This window comes from Pocillopora damicornis, chromosome 8, assembly GCF_964200805.1.
Source record: "Pocillopora damicornis chromosome 8, jaPocDami1.2, whole genome shotgun sequence".
Classification (NCBI taxonomy): domain Eukaryota; kingdom Metazoa; phylum Cnidaria; class Anthozoa; order Scleractinia; family Pocilloporidae; genus Pocillopora; species Pocillopora damicornis.
Window position 1 is genome coordinate 5,767,450 of NC_142677.1, and position 15,538 is coordinate 5,782,987.

At 37.5% G+C, this 15,538-nt stretch overlaps 1 protein-coding gene across 2 annotated transcripts; it reads right to left on the reverse strand.

Moving 5' to 3' along the window:
- Positions 1-7,852: 7,852 nt before the first annotated feature.
- On the reverse strand, positions 7,853-11,929 carry LOC149041111 (uncharacterized). Of its 2 annotated transcripts, none has more exons than XM_089214417.1 (2): positions 11,790-11,929; positions 7,853-9,049 (listed from the first exon to the last, which is right to left on the reverse strand). In XM_089214417.1, the coding sequence occupies exon 2, from the start codon at positions 9,034-9,036 to the stop codon at positions 8,326-8,328; it is 711 nt and encodes a 236-aa protein (XP_089070543.1). In that variant the 5' UTR covers positions 9,037-9,049; positions 11,790-11,929; the 3' UTR covers positions 7,853-8,325. The 2 variants fall into 2 exon arrangements, with proteins under 2 accessions (XP_089070543.1, XP_089070544.1); XM_089214418.1 differs by lacking the exon at positions 11,790-11,929 and adding an exon at positions 10,423-10,548.
- Positions 11,930-15,538: the final 3,609 nt, after the last annotated feature.

The following is a 15,538-nucleotide window of genomic DNA, read 5'->3' on the forward strand; positions in this document are numbered from 1 at the left end:
GAACTTTTTAAAAAACGTGACTCACTGAGAAATTTTAAAGCCTTTTTTCTTTTTCAAATTCTGAGCTCTGGAGGCTGAAATCAAATGACAAAATATGCTTAAAAATTAATATTTCTTCCTATATGTTTATCATCAATTCACATAGAAAATATTTAAAAGTGTTTTAAAAATCTTTGAGCCTAATCATTACTGACTTCTGAACTTTCGAGACGCAAACCAAAACTAAATAGAGTGCGTTATCATCGACTAGTAAAAAATCTTTTTTTAATTTTACGCTCAAGATCCGATTGTCAATTCTCCCTTCCCTCTGCTACACATTTCCTTGTAAATTAGTCACGAGAATTTACTGTTACATCGAGATAACAACTTCTACCTGATTAGTTTGGGTATTCTCATTACCTGTTTGCTGGATTATGTATGGATATCATAGGGAGAAGATACATGTTAATCACTTCTGGGAGTTATAGGGTTAACAATGGTAGGACCCAAAAGAAATCCAGTTTAAGTTGATTAATTCAAAGATCTTCACTAGGAACGAATTTGTGAAAGAAAAGGATGGCTTGGTTTCATAACTTTTAGCAAAGCTATCAGAGAATAATTTCAAAATACATTTTGTCAAAGGAGTAGAATTTGCAGCTTTCCATTTGTTTCCCTACTCGAAACTGGTCAGCTCAGACGACCACCATGCACAAACTGTATAATATTTATTCAAACTTTAATAATTATTCAATCTAAAGAAGTACATTTATAATTCAAAATCAGAAAAAAAGCAAATCAAGTCTTTATCTCATAGCAAAACTCAGAAAACGTGTTTGGAAACTTACTTCTGTGGCGGGTCGCAAAAACAGTCTCGAGCTCACTCTACAGGTTAGCAGATTTAGGTAAGCAAACACACTATAAAAAACGATTTCTCTCTCTTATCGATTCTTCTGAAAAACTGGTCTAAAACATAATGAGCAAACACCCTTGAAAGATCGTAGGCTTTGCTGTGGATTGCTGTATGAGAGTCATCTCTGCTGGTATTCAGTGGTTCTGAACCCACGGTCAGTTAACACCCACGCTTTTTTTTAACCCCACGGTTGTTTTGTACCCAGTTGTTTCGTACCTAAATTAACCAATTCACGGTATGGTGGTATGACAAATAAAGGGAATCACGAAGGACATTAAAAGTTACCTCTTACCTTCCTCCACACTTTCCTCTCGCTTAAAAGCAAACCAACTGTTCGAGAAACTGCTTCTAGTTCAAACTCCACGGTGAGATGGGCTTTTCAAGACTATTGAAAATATAGAGTATTTAAAAGTGCATTGACTACTCGTAGACGGCGTTTCCATGATCAAACAGGGATGCGATAGACTCTTGCTTCAGTTTGAGACGTGTTTGCCACTTCGATCTGGAATTAAAAAATATCACTCAAGTAAGTTGTGCTAATTTTAGAAAAAGGATCATATGTGAATAAACACGCGTTTTAAGAGAAGAGCAATGAATTTGCTATAACTTTAAAATCATTCTACACTACATCGTCTACCTCCACTAAATTTCGCATTTTCATTAAGCGCAAATAAAAGTTAATTTAGCGGAATTCTTTTGCTACTGCCTTTCGCCTCTCTAGTCACACCCATCCTTTATGACAATTCTCTCAAGTATATCAAGTATATCCAACCAGTATGGCAAAGTACACATACATGGCCCATATTTTCATCATTTTCCATCAACAATCCAATATGTTTGGATACTTTCAAATGGCCTGATACAGAAACCTTATAAGAAGTTTTTGCGGTGTAGTATCGCGGAGAATTTTACGAGCTGCGCCGTATTTTGACGAGCCCACTACACACCAAAACGTCTAAAAAAAATTTTTTTAACCACGACTGGCAGAAATTTGGCGACCTGATCGGCCAATTTGCCGTTGTCGATAAGAGTACAGACCACACTAAACCACTGTCGATTTGATAAATTTATCATCCAATGCTCTATTTTATTCAAATTTCTTGTGAGCAGGAAAAACGAAGTAGATACTGAAAACCCGACGGGTTAAAAAAGTTCTTTTACAATACATTATAACGAACTTTCTAATATCGCGTGATGCTTGTACTCTACCTAATGCAGTTGGATACTAAAATTTTGTATGCTCGCAAAATCTTTTTGCGTCTGTGAAGGTTGCGCTATTAGGGTAGCTTTTCAATGTACACGGAAAGAGAAATCCTAGGTGAGACTATTAATCCCAAACGTCTTACCTACTTTTTCTTGATCGTCGGAAATAAAAAATTCTGGACAAGAATTTAATTAAGATTATAAAAAAAAAAAAAAAAAGAAACCAATCAAGATACACGTACCTCTTATAAAAAGTCCAATATCTGATCAAGAGTGAGGAAGTGGCTTAACAGGTCAGGCAGACTCCATTATGGGTCAGCAACTAGTCAAACTTCTCTGATACATAGTTCAAGATCCATTCAGTGCAGCAAGATTCATCAGTCAGCAAGACTTCACCCATCTCTGGAACACATTACAAAATCTACTCTGCGAAGCAAGATAGTCCAGTTTGCTAAATAATTTCACACTCTCTCCTGGTTTTTCGGTGGAAGTCGAAAGCGGGTGAAACCGACTCCATCATGGGTCAGCTGTAAGTCACCCATCTCTTGTGCACAGTTTAACATCTGTTTGGAGCAGCATAGCAGTCTTGCTTACGAAATAGTTCTTCTCCCTTTTTTTTTGGTGGACCAGGTCTTAGCATCCCACATTAGAGCTGAGGAGGAAACTCTGTGGGTGAAGCTGACTCCATTGTGGGACAGTTTTTAGTCACCCATCTCCTGTACACAGTTCAAGATCCTTTAGCGCAGCAAGACAGTCCTGTTTCCGAAATAGTTTTCACACTCTTCTCCATTTTTTGGTGGACCAGGTCTTAGCATCCCACATCAGAGCTGAGGAAGAAACTCTGTGGGTAAAGCTGCCTCCATTGCGGGTCAGCTTTTAGTCACCCATCTCTTGTACACAGTTCAAGATCTTTTAGTGCAGCAAGACAGTCCTGTTCCCGAAATGGGTTTCACAAGCTTCTCATTTTTTCGGTGGACCAAGTCTTAGCATCTCAAATCAGAACTGAGGAAGAGACTCTGTGGGTAAAGCTGCCTCCATTGTGGGTCAGCTTTTAGTCACCCATCTTTTATACACAGTTCAAGATCTTTTAGCGCAGCAAGACAGTCCTGTTTCTGAAATAGTTTTCACACTCTTCTCCTTTTTTTTTTTTTTTTTTTTTTTTGGTGGACCAGGTCTTTGCATCTCAGAGATCAAGAATGAGGAAGAGAGTCTGCAAGTGAAGCCAACTCCACCGTGGGTCAGCTTTTAGTCACCCATCTCTTGTACACAGTTCAAGATCTGTTTAGTGCAGCATGACAGTTCTGTTTCCGAAACAGTTTTCACACCCTTCTCCTTTTTTCGGTGGACCAGGACTGAGCATCCCAGATCAGGACTAAGGAGCAGCCTCTGTTGGTGAAGCTGACTCCATTGCAGGTTAGTAATTAGTCACCCACCTCTTGTGCACAGTTCAAGATCTGTTCAGCACAAGGGGTCAGGGATAGCTGCAAAATAAAGAATGCACATACCTATTTAACAACTCTGTACCATATGACAACAGAATTGAGCTCCCATAAAACAAAGCAAACCAGTACATAATTATGTTCACCAGAATCTCTTCTTTGTCTTGAAATTGAACACAAGAAATTGAAAATGACCATTAGAATGAATTGTCCAAGTATAATCTATAAGAGGTATTTATATTAGGATGAACTTAATTATGTCAAACATTTGTGGTTCAAATATTATTTTTCTTAAAGTCTTAGTTCATTCTAAAAGAAAATCCAGCTTAGTTTAGGTTCACGAAACACTGTACATAATTTGACTTTTAGTCAAAGCCTATTGGGTTTGAAAGCTTAAATAAATTTCCTTCACCTTTTAGAATAATGCAATAACTTAAAAGTTAGAACATCGTTTTGTATTCATTGGAACAGTCAACCTATTTAGTAAACATGCTCAGCCTTTAATAAGAATCAAGAATGCCTCCTTTATTTTGGGAGCTGGGGAAGAAAGCCAGCTGTGTTAGTAGCACAGTAAACCCATGAGAGTTGTTTAATATGTTTTCTTTGTTTTGACAGTATTCTGCCTTTTTTTGAGACTCCGAGTACATGTTGTCTTAGCCTTATTAGCATATAAATGTATCTCACTTAGGCAGTAAAACCTTTGTCATGCAATCTTATCAATCAATGTCAAGTCACAAACTCAAAGTAAATCTACACTGATACTAAGGCCAATGCTTCACATCAAACAAATGCACTTTCTGTGGAATGCATTTTAAGTACCAGAAAAATATTTGCTTGAATTGTATAGGGGTCCATGAAAACATCTAGCCTTTTTCTGCCTTATACAGCTAGTTTGGCTAGTTTTAGAATCAAGCACACAGTTTTTTGGTTGCTCGTTAAAACATGTTTGACAGTACTTGTTTAAAATTATGTTGTCTCATACATGGGGATGTGCCGCTGGATGGGGTTAAATTTTCATGTCTGGATTAACTATATTGAGGTTACATTTTGATTAAAGTAACTAGAATTGGGTTGCACACTTTCAGGGTTTATGTCATAAGGGGGTAAGAAATAATAGGAGGATTTGTGGTTGAAAAGTTCTCTTATTTAATGCTGTTTTGATATTTAATAATTGGCTTCATGGCAGGATGATCTACTTTAAGGGCTTTATAAGGTAGATGTATAAACAGAAACAGAAGGTGACCAAGTTAGGATCATGACAATTATATTTGCCATAATTTGCTGCAGAATAGACTATTGGGGTTCTGAGAGGCCATTACAGCACCCCAAGTACTACCACCCCACCCTTAGTTATTCCCCTTTACCGAAGTTTAGTGTCTACATGTAAGTTGCAATATTTGTATATGTAATAGGACTACATGCCGTTCAAGTTGGAAAATTCACAAAATTTTTTGCATCCAATTATTTCCAAAATTGGACAAGCATATAGTCCTCTTACTCATACCTAGTCAGCCATAATTGGGTTTTACTCTGTCAAGCTATTTTTCTTTAATATTTCAAAACTGTCCAATTAGGACTAATTTGGATACTTATAATATTCAAATTAATCCTTAATTGGACAGTTTTAAAAAATTGAAGAATGTGAATATGCTGACAATTTCGGATTAACTACCAGCTATACAATTATTTCTCAGATAGTGCCGACTAACGAATATCGAATGACATATACCTGAAAAAAACAATCAAGAAATGTGTCCAGCCCGATTGAGAACCTTGTGCTGCAAACTCAGCTCCCTGGTGGAGTAACGTACTTGAATATCTCGCTAAACATTTAAAGTTGCACAAAAAGTATTAAAATATCAGAATAATCCGAAAAGATTTCAGGCTTGCTTCGCAACTAAAAATAACAGGAAGCAGAGGAAAAATGATTCAATGTATCCGTCAAGCCGTGTTAAAAGTCAGTAAAAGTTTACCTTACCAGTTGACGTGAAGATTTCACGTGGTTTCCAGTTAAGAGTTTATCAGCTGCTTTACGAGTCACATTTTTCATTCAAGCAACATAAACAGCAGATGACATAAACTGGAAGTTGAAAAATCTCTTAAATGCCATTTTTGCTCCTGCTGCGGTATCAGAATAGGCAGTTCTTTCCATATTCATCTTGCTATGTAACTCAAAAAGGCCACCATATTTCATCTCGATCCCAGTAATGTTTTTTCGTCTGTGACGCAAATTGCGTCATAATACACTTGCAGATGCGCGGTAACACGCGTGTAGGAGCGCGTGTAAACCTGACCACATGGTTAAGTTTGTCAGCCTTTTTTCTTCATTTTAGTTCTCGGAAGAGCAAAAAACAAGTGTGAAAAGAACAGGAAAGTAACAAAATTAACAATTAACAAGGAGTTGGTGTGACTTTCACGACAGTCACGACAGCGAAAACAAGACTTTGGCGGACAATAATAGAGACCTTACGCAACAGGACGGCAGAATGAGGACGGCGACCGTGGACCGCGCGAGTACTGGTCCGAGCACGCGAGGGTTGACGTTGCCATCCTAAACGTAAACAAACCTTACGCAATACAACGCGACATGCACAGGCCCCGAAGGAAAAATGGCCAACTTCAGGGAGGCAAGAGAGGCTCTTTTGCTTGCTAATACCTTGGATTTGATCGCCGATGAAGAAATGCTGTTACTCTACGACGTTAACACTTCAAAGAATCTTGACATTCCTTACTGGAAGTACGAAAAATTCAATCTGGACTCTCTTTCCGACGACGAATGCAAAAGCGAATTCCGTTTCTTAAAACATGATATCTACAATCTGCTCGACGTTCTGGATCTTCCTGACAAAATTACCTGCCCAAATCGTGACATTTTAGAGTACTTTTCGTTTTTAGATTTTAAAAGAAATCTTAAGGTTGGACTCAGTGCAGTAGGAAAAATGTATATCATTTGTGCCCTGTTGAGAAATGCCCACTCATGTACATATGGGTCGACAACTTCTTCTTTCTTTGGTGTTGAACCGCCTCCATTAGACCAGTACTTTATTTAAGGAAATGTTATCAGAGATTCTTGTAAGATATGGGTCAATGCGCCCAGAGGAGGGAGGGGGGGGGGGGGAGGGTACTTTGTAATATACATGATGGGGAGGTTCAAAGTACTCTTTTGGGTTGAAAATTTACCCCCACAGATTTTTTTGGTCAACAGTGAATAAGTCACATATTTTGGGGGGTTTACAGGTACACATCCCCATGTCAAATTCTTTCTGCTTCATTGAATACGTCAGTAGGTTTTTTTTGGTGTAACATTTCAAGCTCATGTATTTTTTGGGTTTCTTATAGGAAGCTCTGTCAGACACCCCTATCATGTATTCTGCAAGTATCCCCCACCCCCCAACTGGGATTGTACTATGGCTTCATCAGTACCTGAAGCCTGCTTATCTTTACCCTGCCATTTGTTAGGAGTTTTTTTTAATTGTTGCAAATGCCTCATGGAGGGACCAGATTACATTTACAAATGACCGGGCATGCACACGATCACGACCTTTAAAAGAGTGCAAATGACCAATATGTAACCTGCAGTACAATGAAGAAAGTGTATCAGTGTATTGAAATACTTCAAGGTTATAATTACTGTTTATGGAATTGTAACCTGGTTCAATTGTAACTATCAAAATGAAATTTTGAGAAAATTGTGCCAAATAGTTTGAATTTTTGAAGCTAGCTTAAATTATGTAAAACATTTCTATTATGGTAATCATTTTCAAGTTTTCTCATTTTTTTCAGCTAATAATTATTATAACTTGTAATTTAATTGCAAAATTCTTTGTTTCAAATTGTAAGGTATTTTCATATGCATATTTTTTCTCATATTTCAAGATTAATAACAACTGAAAATTAAAACACTAATTTTGGAAGTCTCTTTTTCCAAATTCTCTGGCATGATCCACAGACATTGATTAAGACTAAAAAAATCGATCTGACTGTTATACTTGATGAGTGTATGTGGTAATATGCCTCGTCTGTATGCAACAGGGTCTGGGTGAGAAATCCCACATCCCATCATGTTTATACATCTTTTACCGCTTCCCGGAGAGAGGTATAAATCATGAATCCCATCAAAATATTTGGCTTCTCCTGAATCCCCTAGGGCTATATTTGGGTCAATTATCCCATATCCCAAAAATGCCCTTTATTAATGAGACCCAGCGGTATAACTAATCATTGTTGCATGCCCTGTCAAGATTTCAGTGGCTCATACAGGCTTGTGAAGGACCATTTTGGATCCTATAATCAATAGAATTGTCAGACCAATCCAGTTTTTTAAAACTTTTATCAGTTTTATGAACCTGCTCAAAATTTTTACTTGATATATATTTTCACTGTACATGTGAATTTGACAATTTAAGTTTGGGCATGCTTAAAAAATTCTGAAGTTAACTTTATAAATACTGAAAAGCAATTATAAATGCATTTTTAAAGCATTTTTCTTAACCATTAAATTTCTTGAATTAAAAGACAATTAACTCACTGTTCGTCTTATTTTGCTCTTTGTACAATGGAATAATATTAAATGTCTCAGCTGATCGATACATTGGATTATACACAATCTGTTACAGCTCACAGCAGATCATAAAAGCCAAGATAAAATTGGCAAAAATATATAATTAAGTTATATATGCATACATGTAAAAATGTAAATGTTTATATATATATATATATATATATATAATAAAATGCGAATGATTTAAATAAACGTGAAACTTTGAAATCTTACAGAGTCTTAAAGAACACTTTTTACTTGGTGATTTTCTCAATAAGTGCCAAGAGCATTTGATTTTGCAGTTGCTGCTGCTGAATTTGAACTTGCATTTGCTGTTGTTGTTGTTGTTGCTGTTGCTGCAGTTGCTGTTGCATATACTGGAACATCTGAAGTTGTGCAGATTGTTCTTTCTTTTTTACTTCTAATTCCTCTTGTCTTAGCTCAAACTCCCGTTCTGCCTTTTCCCTCAAATACACGAGGGTTTCTGATCCTGATGATCTCTTTCTCGGTGTTGTTTGTTGCCCATCCTCAGCTGTTGCCTTTCTTTTCTGAGTCTCCCCCAGCTTCTCCATCGACCTGTTTCTCATCTCTCCTGCCTTTTTCCTTTCATTCTCCTTATTTTGGTCATTCTTCTCTGACTGTTCTCCGGCGTCTCTTTCACTTTCCTCAAACTGTTTCACTATCTGTTCCAGCAACTTGTCTGTTTCTGTCATCTCAGGGGATATCCCACTTGCTCGTTCTTCCTCAGCCATTTTGTTCTTGAATTTCTTTGAAAGTAATTGATACCTGTCCCTGACTGCTCTCTTGTTACGGAGCCGATCATGGAATAATTCTGTGGCATTTAGCCTTGCCGTAATGCCCTCCCACACTTGCCCTCTATCTCTTGTTGATGGTTTGAATTTGTAAGGCTGTGACACCACAATTTCTTGTAAAAGAAGCAGGTCACACTCCTGTGTCCACTCCATTTTAAAAAGATGCCTATTTTAGGGTATGAAATATAATCAAATAATTAATTTATTACCAAATAAAAAGAATAAAAATATTAATAAATAAGTTGGTAATAAGGTCTGAGTGGAGTACAATTCAGGGATTAAATACGGTGGTGCAGGCAGAACCAATAAAAATTGAGAATTTTGTTAGAGCTATGATTAATAAATAAATAACACATAGTAATTAAAATGTTTATGTGGCTCATGATCGTGCAGCTAAAAAATACATATATAAACACATATAAACAGTTTTTGTTAGCCTGAATGGACTTTATAAGGAGTACAGTACGACCAGTGTGAAAAGGAATATTTTAAACTTCATATGAGTGGCAGCAGCTAGCTTGCTGATACAAAGGTTTGAAATTATGAAGGCCAACAACAGAGTAGTTTTCATAATTAATCAAGTTGTAAATTACTGCACAACAGTAAAGAAACAAACTTAGACATAAAGAAAATGGGCCCCTACAAGGCGAACACTGAGTATGCTGTCCTATTTCCGGACTTCTTTTACAATCATATACATATATGTTATTTGCCGGCTGGGAGGTCCGTATGGTGAAAAACTGTGACCGAGGTCTTGAAAATACTGCCCGAGGCCGTAGGCCGAGGGCAGCATTTTCAAGACCGAGGTCACAGTTTTTCACCATATGGACCGACCCTTAGCCGGTAAATAACATATTTATTGTTTTTAAACTTGACGAAATTCTTTCCGAAAGAACCCGAATGATTTAGGGCTGTAAATACGGCAAGATCTTCCATAAACTGAACAATTTTTGAGTGAGGAAATGGTATTTAAAATAGAGGTGATGCAAATTAAAGAGAGATGCCTCAGCGAAACATTTTCATTTCCGTAACGATAAAGGTGATTTAAAAGGCTTCGAAACAAACTTTGAAACATTATTTTTACAAGTATCTGTCACAATCTGACACCTGTCAATTAGAGAGCGCGCAAGAAAAAAAAAAGCGTAGGAACATTTGAAAAACATCAGAACTAGTTTGGCAAGGGCTGTCACGACAATGTTTTCTTCAATGATGTCAATGATCTAACGGAAAGTATTATTCACTCTCATCGACCATTCATTCATGTACGAAGATTTACCTCTGTTCATTAAGTAAACGGCGAGGAAAGTAATTGTGAGTAAATTCAATTTTTTTACTTTGAAGTTGTGAGAGTTTGCTGGTTTGTTTGCTACAATGGCGTGTGTGACTCTGGTCTTTCCTTCACAAAAACTAAATTCGAACGGCACACTCCAACGAGACACAAGGGAATTTAATGCGGCCTTTTCTCAAAAAATTCCTTCAATTTCTGTTGTGCAATTTACGGTACAAATGTCTAAATTGAAGGGAATTGGAAAGACTTACCGGGAGCGTATATTTGTTGTAGAACTTAAATTAAAACTTCGCTCGCTCTTTCACCACGAACAAATTGCTCGAGAAAATTCAGATATTAAATGAATGAAAGTTCCATCGTTCAGTTTAACTGTAACCAAATACTTCACGTGTCAACTTTCTGGGTACTTTTTGTGAACGATTAAAATTAATTGCAGACGGTTTTTAGGCCGCTTGTCAACTTCGTAATGACACTATTGTTTATTCAAATTCATTCTGAAACCAATATTTTCTGTCAACCAAATTGATTTGATAGAGAGAAAAGAGGAGAGGATTCATAAGTTATTTATCGGCTTGAGGTAGTGACCGACGTGTTTGCTTAAAAATACTGCCCAGCCGGAAAACGAGGTATATTTATGAAAAAAATGACAACGAAAGTTGGGATGCACTCGGCGACTCAAGAAAGCGTTACCGTGGCCCGTGGGCAGAGATAGGAAAATACTGACCGGGTAAAGAACCAATCAGATTGCAGGATTCGTTACCGTGCCCTCTAAAAAAACAATAAACAGTTATATCATACCTTGAAACGGCACTAATACCATCTAAAATTTTATCTACCTTTATTACATGAAATTTGAATTAATGCCGCCTCGAAAGTGTCGCTAAATTAAAGTGAGTACACTGTGAAATTTTGCCATCTGTATGTCTATGGGATAAAATGTTGCCATCTGCAAAAGTTGAATGATTTTTGTTATATATATTTAAATCAAGTTATGACATTTATAATTTTATCAAACACATTTTCGCATCAAATAAGCTTAAATATTTTGAATTCGCAAAAGTTTCAGTTCGTGAAATCGCTGAAACTAAGTGACTTATGTTCCAAAATTTTACGAAAAATCGCTAAATTAAAGTGTCGCTAAATGGGAAATTTTCAAAATCGCTAAATTAACATGTCGCTAACATTTCATGCAATAAGGTATACGATTTAAAATTTAATCTATATCTATCTTTATTATAAATTTTGTTACTTTCACTGCAACAAGGGCCGTGAATTTTTATCGCATAAAGACGGCTCCGGCTCTTAGTTTTTATCCGAAATTACGATGAGAGTTAGTCAAGAAGTTGTCACTTTACTAAACTGCCAACAGAGAAAACCTTAAATGCTTACAATCCTTGCTAATTCATTTCTACTTGTGCCCAAAAAATAACAAATTATTGCTCATTAGGCGAAAACAGCGACATGTAAACACACCATTTTGCGTAACAGCTTCATTTGCCGTTTGTAAAAAGACCTATCACCAGACACAGAGGCTCATAACTAAAGAAATAATATGTTTCTATGCTATAACCGAAGAAAAAGACAGTTTAGATTAAAATAAGGGGATAAAAATACTCACGTTCTCCTCACAACCTCAAGAGGACGGCAGTCTCAAACCGGAAGTTGCGTCAAGTGGCTCACGAATCAGGTTGTCACGCGCGTCACACGATCAATTTTGCTGTCCTCTCCCTTCTGCCGTCCTGTTGCGTAAGGTCTCTAATGCCACTCCGGGAGTCTACTCGCGAAATATGTACTTTAAAGGAGCGAGCATATCTCAATTGGTGTGTCTCATCAATGATTACCCGCACTGTCCGCAGTTCATTAAATACGAGTGCTTTGTTTCTGCTTTGATAGATGGCTTTTGGCTTTCACCTAATTCTGAGAAAATGACCTACCGGAGTGGTGCAGCACATGAAGAACACATGTGAGCATACGCATAAAACAGTGAACAGTGTAACTGTCGTGTGAATGACAATGTATAGCGTGAAGATAGTGGTGTCCTTACTAACAAGACACATCTGCCGGTTAAGCAGCTGACGTTTGGGGATACTGACATAGACCAAGACAGAGTAGACGATAAGGGTTATTACACTTTGGGAAAGTTTAAGTGTTCCGGAATCGCCTAATTGTAAGGAATAACGAAATCTTTAACCAATACTGACCGCGCGGTCTAATAATTTGCAATACACTGTCCCGGTAATTCTTATGAAATTTTCATTTAATTTTTTTACTCATCGAGGAAGCTTAGAACGATAATTTGATAACGAGACAAATAAGTCACGTTACCCTTCTCAGTTATTTCATTTATTCATTGGCAATAAACCAGGCTGGCCCAGTTCAGCTGCAAGCTGGTATCAATGGGGGCCTGTATAAACAATAAAATTCTAGCAGAATATGTATAGAAATATATCACAGAATTGTCAAGAGATCGTAAACTTTGAGTGCTTGTGTAAAACCTGTGCATGGTAATTGTTAAGAATAAAGTACCGGACTGGCGTGTCGTGCGATTAGCGCGCGCGCTGAGACATTTAAATTTGACCAGTTCGTAAGCAAGTTACGCGTACGATTTCTCGCGAGTGTGTTTTTCAGTTTTAGTCTCATTTTGGAGGTTTTTGTTTTTGAGTTTGTATTTTAAGCCGTTACCGTTTTACCGTCTTTGTACCGATTAAAAGTGCCTGCTTTTAAAGGAGATTTTCGTTATCGCTTCTGAATAGTAATCGTTATAAACCGTTATAGATGACCAGCACTCGGTTGGCTTGTTAGCTCAGTTGGTTGAGCACTACACCGGCATCGCAGAGGTCAATAATGCCACTCCGGGAGTCTATGTCTGGTATCGCAAAGGTCATGGGTCCAAATCGCCAACGGGCCTACATTCTTTTTTCAGGCCTTATTTCCACCCACTAAATAAGTAGGGTTTAAAATATATTAAAGTTCACACGGCAACCACCTGGACAATCAGACATGGTTTGATGCTACTCTGGTTTACAGATTTAATGAATGTAACCGAAGAAGTTACAATTCATAGACCCGTCTATGAATTGTAACTTCTTCGTTTACATTCATTAAGTAGGGTTTCTCTACTCGCTCTCATACATATTATGAAACCGCAATACACATGTATGATTTTCATATATTCAAAATTCATTGATTTATATCACTTCGACGGGTTTAACACGAACCAACATAATATGCATAATAGGTGTGGCAGAGGTTGAAATATTACTTTCCTTCCGCTTCTGAATTCCCAGCTGCTCATTCGGCATGTAGAGCTTGCCAGGTATTTGACTACAATTCTCACTGGCTATGGTTTATAAAGGCAGTGATCTACTTAAATCCTCAAATGTAGTTATCAAGGTTGTCACTCAGTGTTGTGTAATGTAGGCTCGATTATCACCCGCCGTTCGGGAAATGAGCCTGCGCTCATCCCGGGAAGTCTTTTTCGGGAGGATCGAAGACCGGACTGGAGAAAACTGTGGAAATTGAGCTTAAGTATGACATTTTAACATATTAGTGCCGTTTTTTTCGCTTTTTAATTGTTTTCTCTTTCTTACGCATGCAGATGATGAAGAAGAGCGTCAGAAGAATGAGCTTCACAAACTACTTGCATCAGAGCAGAGAACTGTTTTGAGTCGATTGTATCTCGATAGGAACCGGCCGTCATTTGATAACGGCGTAAGTTTGGAAGCCTTTACACCCTTTCATTAATATGCATATTCTCCATACTATTATCTAAATATTTCCTATGAACTAACAAGGACAATTTAATTGACAATCATAAGCTTCCTCAGTCAGCGATTGTTTCCTATATTCTCATTTCCTTAAAGTGTGATGCAAGAGTGATACTGAAATGAGAAATTTGATGCTGGTCATTCTTAGGGATTAAAGGATTAAGTATAACTGCAAAAGTACCTTAACTAGCATTTGTCAATTCAAAGCCGAAATAATGGCAGAAAAAAGGAACAGCGCTGCTACGACCTTCCCACGCTGAGTTTGGCACAAGATAGCGCTCAAACATGGCGGTAAAAAATTGGATGCCTGTATCTTCATGGCAGACGCGAAATTCCCAGTCTCTCGATTTGTTCGTATTCTCGAAAAATTTGGAAAAAGGAATGCATTGAATTCCTTTTTTACAGTTTGAGACTGCCATTTTGGCATTTTGCCACTAAATCTAGTGATGAAAAACACCTTTTCTCCTTTCTATTAGGATCCGTTCATTGCCTGCGCACTATCAAAAGATTTTCTCGATCGATGGAGGCAGTTCCTAAGGTAATAAGTCAGAGAGTTTATAAATAAACACTTTAAACGTAACACTCAGCGACTTAAATAACACAAGATTTACAGATTGCTTGGCACGAGAATAAGAGAAGAAAATCATATCTAGCCTGCGAACAAACCTACATTATTAGCTCTTCAGTGCGAGCAAATTCGCCCGCGAATAGTTCTAGCGCCTTGAGTGACGCGGGTGAGCGTGAGGTCTGTAATGGGTCTGGCACTGATATATATATGTTATTTGCCGGCTGGGAGGTCCGTATGGTGAAAAACTGTGACCGAGGTCTTGAAAATACTGCCCGAGGCCGTAGGCCGAGGGCAGCATTTTCAAGACCGAGGTCACAGTTTTTCACCATACGGACCGACCCTTAGCCGGTAAATAACATATTTATTGTTTTTAAACTTGACGAAATTCTTTCCGAAAGAACCCGAATGACTTATGGCCGTAAATACGGCAAGATCTTCCATAAACTGAACAATTTTTGAGTGAGTAAATGGAAGTTAAAATAGAGGTGATGCAAATTTAAGAGAGATGCCTCAGCGAAACATTTTCATTTCCGTAAAGATAAAGGTGATTTAAAAGGCTTCCAAACAAACTTTGAAACATTATTTTTATAAGTATCTGTCACAATCTGACACCTGTCAATTAGAGAGCGCGCAAGAAAAAAAAATCGTAGGAACATTTGAAAACCAACAGAACTAGTTTGGCAAGGACTGTCACGACAATGTTTTCTTAAAAATCAGTTAATGATCTAACGGAAAGTATTATTTACTCTCATCGACCATTCATTCATGTACGAAGATTTACCTCTGTTCATTAAGTAAACGGCGAGGAAAGTAATTGTGAGTAAATTCAATTTTTTATTTTGAAGTTGTGGGAGTTTGCTCGTTTTTTTGCTGTAATGGCGTGTTTAACTCTGATCTTTCCTTCACAAAAACTAAATTCGAACGGCACACTCCAACGAGACACAAGGGAATTTAATGCAGCCTTTTCTCAATTCCTTCAATTTCTGTTGTCCAGGTTAAGGTACAAATGTCCAAATTGAACGGAATTGGAAA

Coding starts and splice junctions, on each gene's coding strand:
- LOC149041111 (XM_089214417.1), bottom strand. CDS start 9,036: ATGGAGTGGACACAGGAGTGTGACCTGCTTCTTTTACAAGAAATTGTG.